Source organism: Petromyzon marinus, chromosome 1 (genome assembly GCF_048934315.1).
Source record: "Petromyzon marinus isolate PM22_M1 ecotype Great Lakes invasive population chromosome 1, UKy_Petmar_22M1.pri1.0, whole genome shotgun sequence".
In the NCBI taxonomy this organism is placed as follows: domain Eukaryota; kingdom Metazoa; phylum Chordata; class Hyperoartia; order Petromyzontiformes; family Petromyzontidae; genus Petromyzon; species Petromyzon marinus.
Window position 1 is genome coordinate 32967409 of NC_133667.1, and position 16885 is coordinate 32984293.

Consider the following 16885-nt stretch of genomic DNA (forward strand, 5'->3'; position numbering starts at 1 on the left):
TGTTTGAACATCTTAACACCTGTTTTATTGCCAGAAGGGGTAAAACCTATTCTGATGTTTTCATAATTTTTATACTGGCAAAAAGGTCCCATAGACGTGTATATAAAATGCTATGATAAATGGATGAGAAGCACGGATATTGTCCACAAAGAAAATTGAACAAAGTCTGAAAAGTGCACAAGCGTATAGAGGTTCACACTTGGGAACGTACTGAGAGACAGGACAATTCGTGATCTAGAGTCGTGGTTCCCAACCCATGAGAATTGGTCTGTAGACTGCTGCAGATCCCACGATTGGATTTTTTTTCTGTAACAAACGTAACAAATTACTACCGATTGTATAACTTAATTGGGTTGATTCGTCAACAAAGTGCCAGTTCATTGCATTTATGGCTTCTCATTTGACATTTTACAACACTTTCAAAGTCGTTTTAAGTATATTATATATATTTTTTATTGCGGCATGGTGCTGATGGTTGTTGACAGTGGTCAGCGGGTCTGTAAAGGTTGCGAAACGCTGGTTTAGTGGATACACATGTGACGGACAAAATATATTTCTTAAGAAAAGTGGGTTTGGGCAGAAGACGTCGCTGCAAGGGAGAATGCTGAGTGGTCGAGGGGCACCCACTGGATGAAAAATGATCAAGGGTGCGTCCACCACCACCACCACCACAGAGACGGGAGTGATAACAGCAGCCCATACGTGGCTGCGATATAAACTGTTACATCAGAGGACTGGAATTGATGATGATGGCTAGAGAGTTCTTAATTGATCATGGCTGATGACGATACATTTTTTGCCGTGCTTGTGTCTTAACTTGTAGCCTCCACTCCCCCTACCCCACACCCAGGGGCGGAGCCAATTTTGGGAAAATCGGTAATCGGGATAACCAGATATCCGGCTGCTGTAAAATGCTGGCTGCCACCTTGTGTTGCCCTGCAGGCTGCTTGAGCGGCAGCCTTTCGAACTTATCAAACTTATTAGCCACGTCAGCGGCTCCGACCTATTAATAAACTCCGCGTTCAAATCCAATACAATTTGTTTTATATATTTGTGGCGCCCATTGGAAAACATAAACACTGGATATCTCAGAATATTGAAGTCAGCCCCCCCAAAGTCAAAATCCCGGCTCCGCCCCTGCCCACACCGCCACCCTCCCTGTCTCTCCTCCCTGGCTCCTCCCCCCTTCTCTTGCCTACATGGCCTCTTGTTGCAGCAGCCCTTTTGCCCACTTCAGCAATTGTTTCTTGATGTGGTTGTCCCACCTGATGACGGACGCTTGTGTTGCGCCCGAAACGTCATGATTTAATTTATTTTATTTTATATCTACGTGACTTTACCGAAAGAACCAAAGAGTAGAGTGATATATACATTGTCAATGAAATAACTTTGAGGGTATATTAAACGCCCGGAAGATTCAACCACAGCTAATCAAGGTCTAGGTGTAAACCAGAGAAGCGGTTACATATGTAGTGGCATAGCGCTGGCTGCTGGCAGAATAGGGGATCTGCTGGCGTACGGCAGTCCTGACGTCAGCAGGCCAGGCGATGCATGAGAGGGGGATCTAGGGGGGACAGGTCACAAAAGGGGCCCACCAGGAGCCCGCTGGTAGGTTCAAGAAAGGGGCATGGCCGGGGGCAGGGCGAGGCCACGCTGAGAGTTTAAAAGGGGCCCCTGCAGGAGGCCTCGGGGCTGTTGTTGGAGTGGGACCCCCATCGTGCTGCTTGAGTCCATCATCGCCATCCTTCTCATCTCCGTCTTCACCATCCTTCTCGTCTCTGTCTTCACCATCCTTCTCGTCTTTGTCTTCACCATCCATCTCGTCTCCGTCTTCACCATCCTTCTCGTCTCCGTCTTCACCATCCTTCTCGTCTCCGTCTTCACCATCCATCTCGTCTCCGTCTTCACCATCCTTCTCGTCTCCGTCTTCACCATCCTTCTCGTCTCTGTCTTCACCATCCTTCTCGTCTCCATCTTCACCATCCTTCTCGTCTCCGTCTTCACCATCCTTCTCGTCTCCGTCTTCACCATCCTTCTCGTCTCCGTCTTCACCATCCATCTCGTCTCCGTCTTCACCATCCTTCTCGTCTCCGTCTTCACCATCCTTCTCGTCTCTGTCTTCACCATCCTTCTCGTCTCCGTCTTCACCATCCTTCTCGTCTCCATCTTCACCATCCTTCTCGTCTCCGTCTTCACCATCCTTCTCGTCTCCATCTTCACCATCCTTCTTGTCTCTGTCTTCACCATCCTTCTCGTCTCCATCTTCACCATCCTTCTCGTCTCCGTCTTCACCATCCTTCTCGTCTCTGTCTTCACCATCCTTCTCGTCTCCGTCTTCACCATCCTTCTCGTCTCCGTCTTCACCATCCTTCTCGTCTCTGTCTTCACCATCCTTCTCGTCTCTGTCTTCACCATCCTTCTCGTCTCCATCTTCACCATCCTTCTCGTCTCCATCTTCACCATCCTTCTCGTCTCCGTCTTCACCATCCTTCTCGTCTCCGTCTTCACCATCCTTCTCGTCTCCATCTTCACCATCCTTCTCGTCTCCATCTTCACCATCCTTCTCGTCTCTGTCTTCACCATCCTTCTCGTCTCTGTCTTCATCATCCTTCTCGTCTCCGTCTTCACCATCCTTCTCGTCTCCGTCTTCACCATCCTTCTCGTCTCTGTCTTCACCATCCTTCTCGTCTCCGTCTTCACCATCCTTCTTGTCTCCATCTTCACCATCCTTCTCGTCTCTGTCTTCACCATCCTTCTCGTCTCCGTCTTCACCATCCTTCTCGTCTCCATCTTCACCATCCATCTCGTCTCCGTCTTCACCATCCTTCTCGTCTCCGTCTTCACCATCCTTCTCGTCTCTGTCTTCACCATCCTTCTCGTCTCTGTCTTCACCATCCTTCTCGTCTCCGTCTTCACCATCCTTCTCGTCTCCATCTTCACCATCCTTCTCGTCTCTGTCTTCACCATCCTTCTCGTCTCCATCTTCACCATCCTTCTCGTCTCCATCTTCACCATCCTTCTCGTCTCTGTCTTCACCATCCTTCTCGTCTCCGTCTTCACCATCCTTCTCGTCTCTGTCTTCACCATCCTTCTCGTCTCTGTCTTCACCATCCTTCTCGTCTCCATCTTCACCATCCTTCTCGTCTCCGTCTTCACCATCCTTCTCGTCTCCGTCTTCACCATCCTTCTCGTCTCTGTCTTCACCATCCTTCTCGTCTCCGTCTTCACCATCCTTCTCGTCTCTGTCTTCACCATCCTTCTCGTCTCCGTCTTCACCATCCTTCTTGTCTCCATCTTCACCATCCTTCTCGTCTCTGTCTTCACCATCCTTCTCGTCTCCGTCTTCACCATCCTTCTCGTCTCCATCTTCACCATCCATCTCGTCTCCGTCTTCACCATCCTTCTCGTCTCCGTCTTCACCATCCTTCTCGTCTCTGTCTTCACCATCCTTCTCGTCTTTGTCTTCACCATCCTTCTCGTCTCCGTCTTCACCATCCTTCTTGTCTCCATCTTCACCATCCTTCTCGTCTCCATCTTCACCATCCTTCTCGTCTCCATCTTCACCATCCTTCTCGTCTCCGTCTTCACCATCCTTCTCGTCTCCGTCTTCACCATCCTTCTCGTCTCTGTCTTCACCATCCTTCTCGTCTCTGTCTTCACCATCCTTCTCGTCTCCATCTTCACCATCCTTCTCGTCTCTGTCTTCACCATCCTTCTCGTCTCCATCTTCACCATCCTTCTCGTCTCTGTCTTCACCATCCTTCTTGTCTCTGTCTTCACCATCCTTCTCATCTCCATCTTCACCATCCTTCTTGTCTCTGTCTTCACCATCCATCTCGTCTCTGTCTTCACCATCCTTCTCGTCTCTGTCTTCACCATCCTTCTCGTCTCCGTCTTCACCATCCTTCTCGTCTCCATCTTCACCATCCATCTCGTCTCTGTCTTCACCATCCTTCTCGTCTCCGTCTTCACCATCCTTCTCGTCTCCATCTTCACCATCCTTCTCGTCTCTGTCTTCACCATCCTTCTCGTCTCCGTCTTCACCATCCTTCTCGTCTCCGTCTTCACCATCCTTCTCGTCTCCGTCTTCACCATCCTTCTCGTCTCTGTCTTCACCATCCTTCTCGTCTCTGTCTTCACCATCCTTCTCGTCTCCATCTTCACCATCCTTCTCGTCTCTGTCTTCACCATCCTTCTCGTCTCTGTCTTCACCATCCTTCTCGTCTCCGTCTTCACCATCCTTCTCGTCTCTGTCTTCACCATCCTTCTCGTCTCCATCTTCACCATCCCGGGGCGTCGCTCGACAGGCAGCCTACCAACTGTCCTGGCTGAGTAGCGTAAGCCAATAGTCGGCGAACTAAATATGAAGTGTGTTAGATGGTGCTCACTTCCGGTTCTTTCGGTAAAGTCACGTAGAAAGAAAATAAATTAAATAATAGAATACGACGTTTCGATTGCAACACAAGCAACCGTCATCAGGTAGAACTACATTTGAGAGAGAGACAAAACACAGACACGGAGACACACAGACAGACACACAAGCAGAGAGTGTCTGTCTGTGTGTCTCCGTGTCTGTGTGTTCTCTCTCGTATCTAGTTCTTCCTGATGACGGTTGCTTGTGTTGCAATCGAAACGTCGTATTCTATTATTTAATTTATTTTCTTACTACGTGACTTTACCGAAAGAACCAAAGAGTGATTCCTGCAGTCACGAAAGCTTCAAGTCAAGTTTAGATGGTGCTCGTTCATAAAGTGCCTCCAAGTCTTATCGTCTCCGAGTTAGTCATTACACTGATCACTGATCACTAGAGTTCCCATTCGGCATATGACACCACCACCCCAACACTGGAACGGCGCTCTGATGTATTGCCACGATTCAGAGGAGCAATTCGATTCAACAGTAATCGATTGATCCCATTTTTGCCGCCGTCTCATTTGACCAGATTTGTTCCATGAGCATGAATGTAACATGAACACATCATTTGCGTAAGTGGTAAAATTATCGATTCTCACCAACAGGTAATTCGATGTCTTTATTGAGTGAAGGAATTGATTAAGGTAATGCATTGTTAGATCAACTTACGTGTCTTCTGACACCATCGGGTTTGGTGACAGTGTGCGATCCTTGTGCGATCCACCAACCCCAACCTCCAAATTACGAGATTGCTGATGTTGGTCGTGGCGAGCATGTTTGTCGTGCTTTCGCTGAACAGATTGTGGGTTTTTTTTGTGTGTGCACTTTCGCGCGTTGTTTTTTTGTTGTTCCTCAAATCGTCTTCCAATCAGAAATGCAGTCGTTCTCGTTTCTTCACATCCTCTTTGACTGGCGAAATAAAATGATTCGTTGCACTATGCACGTAACTCGATCCTCTTTTTTGCACCGGTCGTAGCCAACCGTGCTAATCGGAGGTGCCGTATAACGCTCGGAGCAGAACGAGTAGGAAATGATGGCCTACTGGTTACGGGCGCGTGCAGAGGATGCAATGATTTCAGTGGATGGATAGGGTAAGCAACTTTGAAGTCTCAAGAAAGCATCGTAGATGTCACGGGGAAGAGGAGGTTGTGATGGGTGGAAAGAGCGTGCAGGACAGAGGATGTGTCGGCCACCGACACTCGCATTGGAGTGGCGTTCAGAGATGCAATGATGGAGGGGAAGACCTTGAGCCAGATGGTACTGTGTGAGCAGTCCTTGAAGGTCTGGTGTTGACTTAACAAAAACAAAATCCAGCCGCAGTGGTTCTTCGCCTTTACTGCAGCCTTGCACCCCTTTGATTCTCAATCGTTATAAAATATTTTATGTTAATAAATGCATAGGGTTTGATGAAACCAAGTAGTTGTATACTCTTTGGTTCTTTCGGTAAAGTCACGTAGGTATAAAATAAATCACGTTTCGGCTTTCCCACCCGATGACGGACGCTTGTGTTGCCCCCGAAACGTCGTGATTTATTTTATACCTACGTGACTTTACCGAAAGAACCAAAGAGTATGGATCCCTGCAGTCACGAAAGCCTCAAATCAAGATTAAGTCGTTGTATTTACGTGTCCGTGCTTAATTTGTTTCGATGATTTACCTTCTAAAGAAATCTGGCCATGTCTCGCACCACCCAGGGGGTGCGTGCACCCCAGCTTGATAACCACTGATCTCGCAGAAGGAAGCGATGGTGATGTGTGGTGGTATCAGTGGTATTGTTCATAACAACATCTTGACAAAAATGTCGACCAGAGCAGACATTTTAATAATGCATTTTATTGCACCAAGCAACTACTGCAAACAAAATATTGCATTGAACAAAGTTCGTCGGATGTTTGTAATGCGACCGAAACGTCGTGCTTTATTTTATTATTTTTCTACTTACATGGCTTTACCGAAAGAACTAGGGAGTATGGGTTCCGGCAGTCACGAAAGCTTCGAATAAAAATTGCAACATTGTTATTATTACTAAGAACTATTACTGAAAACACAATGTTTCAAGTAACGCTCCTTCTGTCTTAGCCAATTCTATTTGCACGATTAGAAGTGACACCATCCCACGATCATAACGCACAGCATGTGCACCTTTAGCACGGTGGTTTTAACTACCGGGTGTGCGACTGCAAAGCACTCACCGGGCTCGATGGGCCAAGGAAAAGGGTACGAGGGAAATTGGATACAGAGCCCTGTTTACATTATTTGTACTCGACACCGTTTCAACCATGCTACTCCACTGACTTTAACACAGACACACACGCGCGTGCATGAACACACAGCCAGTGCCGGTTTCATTGCTTCGTGTTATAACCAATGCAATGTTGACTTACATACCCGTCAACCCCTTACCAGTGGCCTACCTTATTACAGACCAATTCAGACCTTACATTTCGATTTTAGCTTTCGTGACTGCAGGGATTCATCTTCTTGGTTCTTTCGGTAAAGTCACGTAGAATGGAAATAAAATAATAAAAATAAAGCTCTGTCTTCTGGACAGACCTGTTTCTTCACCTGAAGAAGGCCACTTGTGTTGTGGCCGAAACGTCGTGAGAATTCTATTTTATGTTTTATTTTTATTATTTTATTTCCATTCTACGGGACTTTACCGATTTTTGTTGTTTTATTTTTTACCTACGTGACTTTACCGAATAGAACCAAAGAGTATTTACCGAAAGAACCAAGAAGATGAATTCAGACCTTATTGCTCATCCCGTGCCCTTATAAATCTCAATGTTCATCATACAAAGTCCCATCACAAGGGAGAAACACAAATAGACATTCATTATGATTTTTTTTGTATTGAAACGGCTGTACGCCGCATGGGCCTGAAAACTAATTTTCCCTGTATAAGAATACGGGGTAAACCGTACGGGTCGTCGGCTACGTTAATATAGCAATGTCTTGTTAAAGTCCACGGACAATACACAGTCGCGCCGCCGTCTCGTGGACCAACACTGCACCCTAGCGTTAACGCGTGATTGCTGGAGCTTCTCGCGCTTGATTCAAGCATATGCATTGGGAGTTTTTCCCCCACGCAACAAACGGTGTGTGAAGACGAAATAAACCTGAACGCGCGTAGCGCTCGCCTGCTTGGCGTCGTTGAAACTGCACGCAGGCAACGGCTGCTAGCAGCGTCCTGTATACTTCGTGCGGCACGTGTTCTTCACAATGCCTGGCTCGTTGCTTGTCACTCCACGGCCCGCTACACCAGGCGGCTCGGCAAACCAAGATAACAAGAAGAGCCATTCTTTTTCGAATTCGGTGGAAGAAGGAAAAACAAACCCCTCCTCAATATTTTAAGAGCCCGCAATGCGACACTGCGCTTTTGAGTATTAGCATATCTCGGACAGACCTTAAACGCATTTTCTTCAACATTAGCGAACTGCAAGCCTCTCGATTCCAGCCGTGTGAAAGTAGCAACGGCAACAGTCGCCGCTGCAACAGCAGCGTTGGCGGAGACTCGTGGTTCGGTCTCTCGCTCATTGTTGTGACTTGCTGACCCGCGCCTACTGGGCATCTCTCGAAAAAAAATACCTTCATAGCTCGTCGGATTCCTCCAAAGGATAAATAAAGGTTCTGATTATGAAAAAATAACGATTCTGACATGCTGGTTATGATGCTGATTTTCAAGCAAATCCTAGCGCATCGCAAAAAGATTTATACACATACAGTGGTGGCGGACGGAGGAAGATTTCAGTGCGGTTTGCTAGTGGCAGAGTGCACGTGACGTGAGGTTGTCTAGTGGCCCCGTGAGATCGTGGGTTAAGGGACGGGGGGGGGCGGTATTGCACTGCAGACCACGTGACTAAATCTGGCTACTGCCGATGTAAAATATGCTGCGAATTCTAAAGCGTGTACACGTGTACATCCCTTTGTCCATGCACTGCTGGATGAAGGTCAAGCCACGCTGTGTTGACCACGAGGGCCGTTGGACCCTACGGGTGCTTCACTGTGTGCGGGTTTGTGAGGGCTTCGCTTGCGTTTTGATCGATCGTCACAATTTGAGCTCGCGATTAGTTTGAAGATTCCGATTTTTTTCTCTTTGTACATTGTGGTAAATTTAGCGCCTCTAGTGGATGAGTATTTGATGCGAACCAATCGCAGAGCATGGATTTTTTTTTTGTTTAATTGCACGGGCAGTTCAATGCCTGCATTGTGCGTGTAAAACTCGCTTTAAATCGATAATCGGGGATCATCTGCTGTGGCTCAAGAATTTGCCATGTCACGGGGTGCGGGTGCCAAGCAGCAAGGTGCAGGTACCGGCAGTCACCGCGCTTTCCCACCGACGGCGCGTTTTCCAAACAACGGCATCGCCCCTGCTGAGCAAGCGCCCACCCGGCCCATCCATCGATTCGGTGAGGGTGGCGTCGCGAGAAACGGCACGCAGCAACCACGCTGCCGTCTGGCGAGCGCCCTGCCGCACGGCAAGAGCGGCGCGCCGCTCACACGGCAACGGCGGCGTCGTTTTTGGCAAGCGCGCTGCTGATCGGCGAGGGCGGTGCCGCGCGGCACGGGGGTGACGTCGCCACGGCGACCTCACTTCCCTCCGGTCTCCAGGCCGACCATGCGGGCGCTGAGCTCCCAGAGGCGGCGCGCCGCGTCGTCGTCCTTCCCCTGCGGTGCCACATCCTTGGGGGCGCAGTCGCTGTGGGGGAACGGAATTGAAAAAGCGCTCACCACAAGCTGGACCACGACACCTCGCCCATCTCATCAAGGAGCGTGCACCGATCGTCACGCGAACTCCGGTCGTCCTCCTTGGCGGTCGCAGTAGCAGCAGGGCACTGCGGTGGCTATGAGATGTTAACTACCTTGCCTGGTATGCAGGAGGTTGTGGGTTCGATGCTGACCCCGACACCTGTATATTCGGAGTTTGCACGTTATCTCCTCGTGGTCGCGTGGAATTTTCCACCGGTTTTCTCCTTCCACATTTAGAATCAACGTGCGTTTAGAGTATTTGCCTGCTATACATTTCCACGTGATAAGCCACTTCCGTTGAGCTGTCAAATGTGGCCTGGTCGCTTGTGATAAAGAGCAATAAAAAAACAAATGTGTAAAAAATAAAAAGTGTTTTTTGGCCAGCCGTCGAATAAAGACGGTCACCACGTCTCACACGCTTTCAGATGCGCTTCCGCGGCCGTCTGGAACGCTCTTCTTTCCGATATTAGAAGGCCACTGGAGCTATGCATTTTTGTAACTAGGTTGGAAAATCATTTCTTTAGAACTGATTTTTCTGTTTAGTTTGTTGTGCTTACCCCTGCACCTCCGATGAAACACAGTTGGCTACACACGGCGTGAATACATAGGGGAAATGGGAGGAGGTAGGGATCGGTTTTCATCCATTGCTTGGAGCAGCCCCTTTAATTATCTTGCGACATGACCTCGATGGCAACTGTAAGAATAAGAATGGCGGCAGGACGAAGAAGAAAAAAAAACACACCCCAAAATAGGCATGGTGAGTGGGACCAGTGGGGGTGGAGGGGTGGGTGGGTGAGCAGGTGGGCGAGTGCAGGTGAGCAGATGCATGGGTGGGTGGGCAAGCAGCTGCGCATGCGAGCGCGTGAACGTGTGAGCGTGGGCGGGCAGGTGAGTAGCCGGACAAGCAAGGTGGCTCAACGCGCATATGAGCGAGCGGGCGGGCGGACGAGTAGGTGAGTTGGCGGCCGGGTAGCTGCGTGAGTGGGCGAATAAGCGAGCGGGTGAGTGGGTGGGCAGGTAAAGCCGTGGGTGACGGTCAAACGTTGCTGGTGAGCAGGGCAGCTGCGTGAGCGACAACGGTAGGGTGAACCCATGTTCAGCGGTCGGGCGAGAGGTGCGGCGCGGGGTGGGTGCCGTCACCTGTAGTAGAGGCCAGAGACGTTCTCGAGCTCCTCGGCCACGGCGCAGTAGATGGAGGTCTGCGCGCCCTGCGGGGGCGTCTTGACGAGCAGCAGGATGATGGGGTACAGCAGCGCAGCCTTCCACGCCGCCACGCCGGCCAACACGTGGCGCGCCACCTCGGTTTTCACCACGCCCGGGTGCAGCGAGTTCACCGTCACGCCCGTGCCTGAGCACGACCACGCGGGCACGCAACGCGGGGTTCCTCGTCGGCGTCGTCGTCATGATCGTCATCGTTGTCATCGCCGCCTGGTCATCATCGTCATCGTTGTCACCGTCTGGTTTTCCTGTCGGGGGTGCCCGCACCTCCCCGGGAAAAAGGAATCCTAAGTGAGACCAGGTTAAGCCAATCTTATGCATCATTCCCATCATTATCAGTCAGCCGTGATCTATCTTGCTGGATGAAGGCCACACTAAGGCTGGGTGGTAGCTTTGTAATATTTCATCCTAGCCAGCGACTCAGTGAGTTGACACGATTCAAGACGATGTTTTTTGCCTCATTTAGCTGTTTCGTCGGTATTGTTTCTGCTTCTGTTTCATTCTTACAGTTGTGTCCACCATTAGTCGAAATCTACTGCTGACGATTACACAATTGGCATTATTTTTAAGAAAACAAGAAATACCTTGACAAACATCGCATTCAAAAAATGCGGGTTTCCCAAGTGACAGACCGCATTTAGAATTCTTTATATTCAGTGTAACAAATGAAGGTTCCAAAAGTCAAACTAAAGCAAGTTATCCAAGATTGTCAAAGGGTAGCAGGAGAAACGTCCTGTTCTGTTTTGCTTTCCTCTGTAGGAACTTTGCGTGCGTGTGTGCCGATGACTAGCACAGGCGATGTCAAGATCGGCCTCAATGTAGAAGGCTCGTGAAAGGAAGCTACTGGGCAGCTGGAGACAGTCGCCTTCCCAACACCAGCAGAGCACCGGGCAGCTAAAATGTATCAAGTTGGCACAGTAGGGAGCACAGGTGGTGCGCCTCTGCCAGACATATAAGTCAATCCATGGCACCTGGGCATGTCCCGTGACCTGATGATTCCACAGAGCCTTCGACACTTCCCTCAGCCTCAAAGTGCACTGAGCCTGGCACAGGCGCTGTGGTGACGTCACCGCCACTTAGTGATGAACGGCGGCTGCTGCTGTTGCTGTGTGCGTGTGCACGTGCGTGTGTTTGAGTGAGTCAAGGTGTGGGTAGGTGCTGCGTGCACTTTGCTGGTATACAGACCCTGCAGTCTGCGTGCAAGCTCCCTGGTGAACAGCACGTTGGCCAGCTTGCTCTGGTTGTAGCTCGTGCCAGGGTTGTAGTCCTGGTCCAAGTTGATGTCGTCAAAATGGATTTTGCCTTTTGTCAACCAAAAAAACATAAACAGGTAAGTAAAATCGGAATCTTTATTTCGACTGGACGAATCCGATGAGCTTTGAAAGCTCCTATTCACACATGTTCAGTAGATAAAATAACATGCTTTCATATTCATACACATTCATGCAACAATTAGGGGCCTAACAATTCAGCCCTACTGCGATTATTTAGGAATTGTTGCGACTTAATGAGTTTTACATTTATTTATATATCACCAGGAGCGGAGCCAGGATTTTGACTTGGGGGGGGCTGACTTCAATATTCTGAGATATCCAGTGTTTATGTTTTCCAATGGGCGCCACAAATGTATAAAACAAACTTTATTGGACTTGAACGCGGAGTTTATTAATAGGTCGGAGCCGCTGACGTGGCTAATAAGTTCGATAAGTTCGAAAGGCTGCCGCTCAAGCAGCCTGCAGGGCAGCACACAAGGTGGCAGCCTGCAGGGCAGCACGAGGTGGTAGCCTGCAGGGCAGCACACAAGGTGGCAGCCTGCAGGGCAGCACGAGGTGGTAGCCTGCAGGGCAGCACACAAGGTGGCAGCCTGCAGAGCAGCACACAAGGTGGCAGCCTGCATTGTAGCACACAAGGTGGCAGCCTGCATTGTAGCACACAAGGTGGCAGCCTGCAGGGCAGCACACAAGGTGGCAGCCTGCAGAGCAGCACACAAGGTGGCAGCCTGCATTGTAGCACACAAGGTGGCAGCCTGCAGGGCAGCACAAGGTGGCAGCCTGCAGGGCAGCACAAGGTGGCAGCACAAGGTGGCAGCCTGCAGGGCAGCACAAGGTGACAGCCTGCAGGGCAGCACAACGTGGCAGCCTGCAGGGCAGCACAAGGTGGCAGCCTGCAGGGCAGCACGAGGTGGCAGCCTGCAGGGCAGCACGAGGTGGCAGCCTGCAGGGCAGCACAAGGTGGCAGCCTGCAGGGCAGCAGCCTGCAGGGCAGCACACAAGGTGGCAGCCTGCAGGGCAGCACACAAGGTGGCAGCCTGCAGGGCAGCACACAAGGTGGCAGCCTGCAGGGCAGCACACAAGGTGGCAGCACAAGGTGGCAGCCTGCAGGGCAGCACAAGGTGGCAGCCTGCAGGGCAGCACAAGGTGGCAGCCTGCAGGGCAGCAGCCTGCAGGGCAGCACACAAGGTGGCAGCCTGCAGCGCAGCACACAAGGTGGCAGCCTGCAGGGCAGCACACAAGGTGGTAGCAGAAGGTGGCAGCCTGCAGGGCAGCACAAGGTGACAGCCTGCAGGGCAGCACAAGGTGGTAGCCTGAAGGGCAGCACAAGGTGGCAGCCTGCAGGGCAGCACACAAGGTGGCAGCCTGCAGGGCAGCACAAGGTGGCAGCCTGAAGGGCAGCACACAAGGTGGCAGCCTGCAGGGCAGCACAAGGTGGTAGCCTGAAGGGCAGCACAAGGTGGCAGCCTGCAGGGCAGCACACAAGGTGGCAGCCTGCAGGGCAGCACAAGGTGGCAGCCTGAAGGGCAGCACAAGGTGGCAGCCTGCAGCATTTTGCAGCAGCCGGATATCCGGTTATCCCGATTATCGACTTTCCAAAATTTTCAGGGGGGGCTGAGCCCCCCCAACCGCCCCTGTGGCTCCGCCCCTGTGACTCCGCCCCTGTATATAACAGTGATTTTAGTGGACTCAATCCACTTGCATGGGCCACCAGAAGTGTACACGTGAACGTATAAGAATGGGGAAAACATCCTCCTAGAAGAGTGTTCATTGGGAAAAGTGCAACCCTTATTCTGCAAATTATATAGAAATAGATCAAACATTTTTAAGTTACGACGGAGGATATTTTGGGGGGTAAAGTAACGGTCAGAAAAACCCTCCACTGCGGCTGTCCTCTGACGCACAGGATGCACGACTCTGGGAGATTTCCTCATGGATTCAGTTTAACACGGCGGCCTTCGCGACCGATGTCATCCATAAGAGGTGTTTTTTTTGGAAGGTTAGATCGCGTAAATATATTATTGTGTCGTCAAGCCTACCACCAGGGTTGTCACGTAAACAAACGTTGTGGCTCGGCTCTCCAACACACAACCGGTGTGCTGTACTAGTATACTACACTATACACTACACACTATACACTACACTATACACTTAAACACTATACACTACACAACACTACATTATACACTACAATATCAACTACACTACTATACACTACACACCACACTACTATACAATACATATACACTAGACTACTATACATTACACTACTGTACACTATACTATTATACACTACACTACTATACACTACACTATACACTACTATACACTCCACTACTATACACCACTACCTTACACTACACTATACACTACTATACACTACACTATACACTACTATACACTACTACACACTACACTATACACTACACTATACACTACATTATACACTATACACTACTACACACTACACTACACACTACACTATACACGAGTGCTGTACTAGTGACGAATTGGCCACGTTCTGCTGACGTGACAACCCTCACTAGTTGGCTGTGTCGGGTGGTGGTGGGTTTTAACGACACAACATTTATATATCTACGCCATCTAATCCCGCCCCCCCCAAAAACAAACCTCCCCATGGATTCTTCGCCTCGTCACACGACGCCGGTCAGGCGACCGTAACAGAGCGGGGGGCGGGGGGTGCGTGGCGGAGTTGGGAAAGAAGACGAAAAAAAAATGTCGTTTTGAAGATTGTAATCCTGTAAACGGTTTGTGCGCTGAGGCTGGGCGTGCAATGTCGCCCACCACGCCTGTGGGCGAGGCTCGAGACGTTGATGACGCGGCTCGGGGCGGACTTCTTGAGCATGTCGAGCACCAGGTTCGTGAGTAGGAAGTGGCCCAGGTGGTTGACGCCAAACTGCATCTCAAAGCCATCCTCGGTCTTCCACTTGGGGCACCGCATCAACCCTGCCAAATGCACAGCCAAAGGTGATTGCCAAAGGTACCCCCCCTGTAGCCCCGTCCATCGTTTTGGGCTGTCGGCGAGCGTTCTTTAACCCCCGGAATGTTGCGTAATGGGGGTGGTGTGGCCGGAGTCATTCCCCTGGGGTATGGCGAATCGGGGCGACCACCCTGGGGCCACCACTGCGTGATTTATCCCGGGCCACGCACCCCTCCTTTGGACGGCCCTGGGTGTAGATAGCACCGCGCCCGGCCGCCTTTGTCTCCCCACTGCTGATATTTACATGCCGCACCAGGCTACAGTGCAACTCGCGACGTCCTCCTCCTCCTCCTCTCTACACCAACGACCGGCACTGGCACTGTCAGGCGTCGTTTCTCCATGGCAGCCCCCCGGTCGTTGAGAACGCGACCGCCATCGCCATCCCACTCACTGCGCACTCACAGCAGCATTAAAGGCGCCAGACCTCTTACTGTCCCCACCTCTTCCAGGCCTGGCTTTCGGGCGACACCGAGCTCAGCTCACGGCAATTTGCATTCGATAAAAAAAAAAAATCGCCGCGCGTTATCGGTTTTTGCGCCGCAGAGTTGGAAATCCGTCCGTCGTAGTGGCGTCGCGGAGCGGGGGGGGGGGGAGCGGGGGGGGGGGAGCGGCGGGGGGGAGCGGCGGGGGGAGGGGGGAGCGGGGGAACACCGCCGGCGCACGCACCGGCGTTGTTCACGAGAACGTCGAGCCGCTTCTCGGTGTCGTGCAGGCGCCGCGAGAACTCGCGCACGGACGCCAGCGAGGCCAGGTCCAGGCGCTCGACCACGACGTCGGTGTTGCCGCTCCGGCGGCGCACCTCGTCGGCGGCCTCCCGCGCCTTGCCCTCGTCCCTGCACGCAAGCACCACCCGCGCACCTGACCGGCACGGGCGGCTTCGCTCGGAAGTTCGTCGTCGCGATGTTTCATCGTCGCGCTCGTACCCTATATCGTCGTTTGGTTTACGTAAAAAAAAAAAGCCACCCCCTGCGGTTGTGCACTCAAATTGGAGCGGTCTATTGCCGAGTGTGCCCGGCGGAAGGCTCACTGAGCTTGCACGCTTCTTGGTGAAGGGCGTTCCCCGCTGGAGGGGGGTCCTGCTCTGCTGCTGTTACTGGACTGGGGTCCCCCCCACCTTGGGTCCCACCCCCCCTGCTGATCCCCCCCCACCCCTGCTGATCCCCCCACCCCCCTCCACCACGCTTTAAGTCCAGGCTCATGGCCTCTTCTGTCCGCTGCCTTTGTCTGGTGTCCTCTGCTTCCTAATCCCGCCAGCGGTCGTGACCCCGGCCCATTGCATGCCCCTCCCCCCGACCCCATTGTGTACCATGGCTCAAGGTGTCGTGGTTTAGATGCCTCCTAAATCGACACTCTAGGGTGTAACGTGCTTAGGTGACCAATTGACGCTTAACGACTGATCCCTCGAGCGATTCAATCAGTTGCCTCTATGCGGGGGGGGGGGGGGTGTCCACGATTGAATTCTATAATCGTTGCTTCACGTCATAAATGTTGATAATTTTGTGTGTTCGTGTTTCGCGTGTGCTGCCGCTAACCTCGGCGCGCGAGGTCCACAGCGGTCTCCTTGCCGATGCCGGTGTTGGCGCCCGTGATCACCACCGTCTTGCCGTCCATGCGGGCGAGGCTGCGGCAAACGCCGCCGGACAGCCAGCGCCGCAGCAGCACCAATCCCATTCCTGCGCTTGCGACACGAATCCCGTAGCACAGTGGAGCGCTTGGATTAAACACCTCGGGCGGAACGCGCGGCGTGCGGGCAGTGCACGGTGCCGATGTTCCTGAAGTGACGCTGCTGTACTCTTTCCCTACGTATTATTGAACGCTTTAAAAAAAAATGTAACAGGTAAAGCCCACTGAGCTGTATAGCTCTTTGTCAGATCGAACCCACGACCTCCTGCATACCGGGCGAGGCAGTTAACATCTTGCCACCGTAGTTGCCCTGTTATGTCAGTGTGTGCGTTTATTTGTGCTTGCTAACAGTACTAGCCGCAGCAGCGCGTTGAGGCTATAAGGGGGATCTTTGGAGGTGACAGAAAAACGGTTTCCCGGCATTCATCATCAGCCGTGATCTATCCGCTTATGGATGAAGGTTTCCCCGAGCCATCGCCATCTCTCACAGTCTCGCGAGGCAATGATCCGCCCGCTATTTTTCTCCATCTGCACGGTGGATGTGGCTATCTCGGGCGGGTTCTCTACGTTGGCTGCGATTCCGCCGCTAGGCTCCACTACCGGTCATCCC

The 16885-nt window shown here is 51.6% G+C and overlaps 1 protein-coding gene across 2 annotated transcripts in view; it reads right to left on the bottom strand.

Annotated features, from left to right (window-relative positions):
• Positions 1-6226: 6226 nt before the first annotated feature.
• Positions 6227-16885, bottom strand: part of LOC116940251 (retinol dehydrogenase 13-like) — a 38446-nt gene continuing 27787 nt past the window's right edge. For both annotated transcript variants that reach the window (XM_032949778.2, XM_032949769.2), the window contains exons 2-7: positions 16185-16325; positions 15319-15510; positions 14457-14618; positions 11566-11682; positions 10303-10510; positions 6227-9112 (exon numbers count right to left, since the gene is read on the bottom strand). In XM_032949778.2, the coding sequence (XP_032805669.1) occupies positions 9004-9112; positions 10303-10510; positions 11566-11682; positions 14457-14618; positions 15319-15510; positions 16185-16323 (927 nt within the window). In that variant the 5' untranslated portion in view covers positions 16324-16325 and the 3' untranslated portion in view covers positions 6227-9003. The remainder of the gene's footprint in view (positions 9113-10302; positions 10511-11565; positions 11683-14456; positions 14619-15318; positions 15511-16184; positions 16326-16885) is intronic.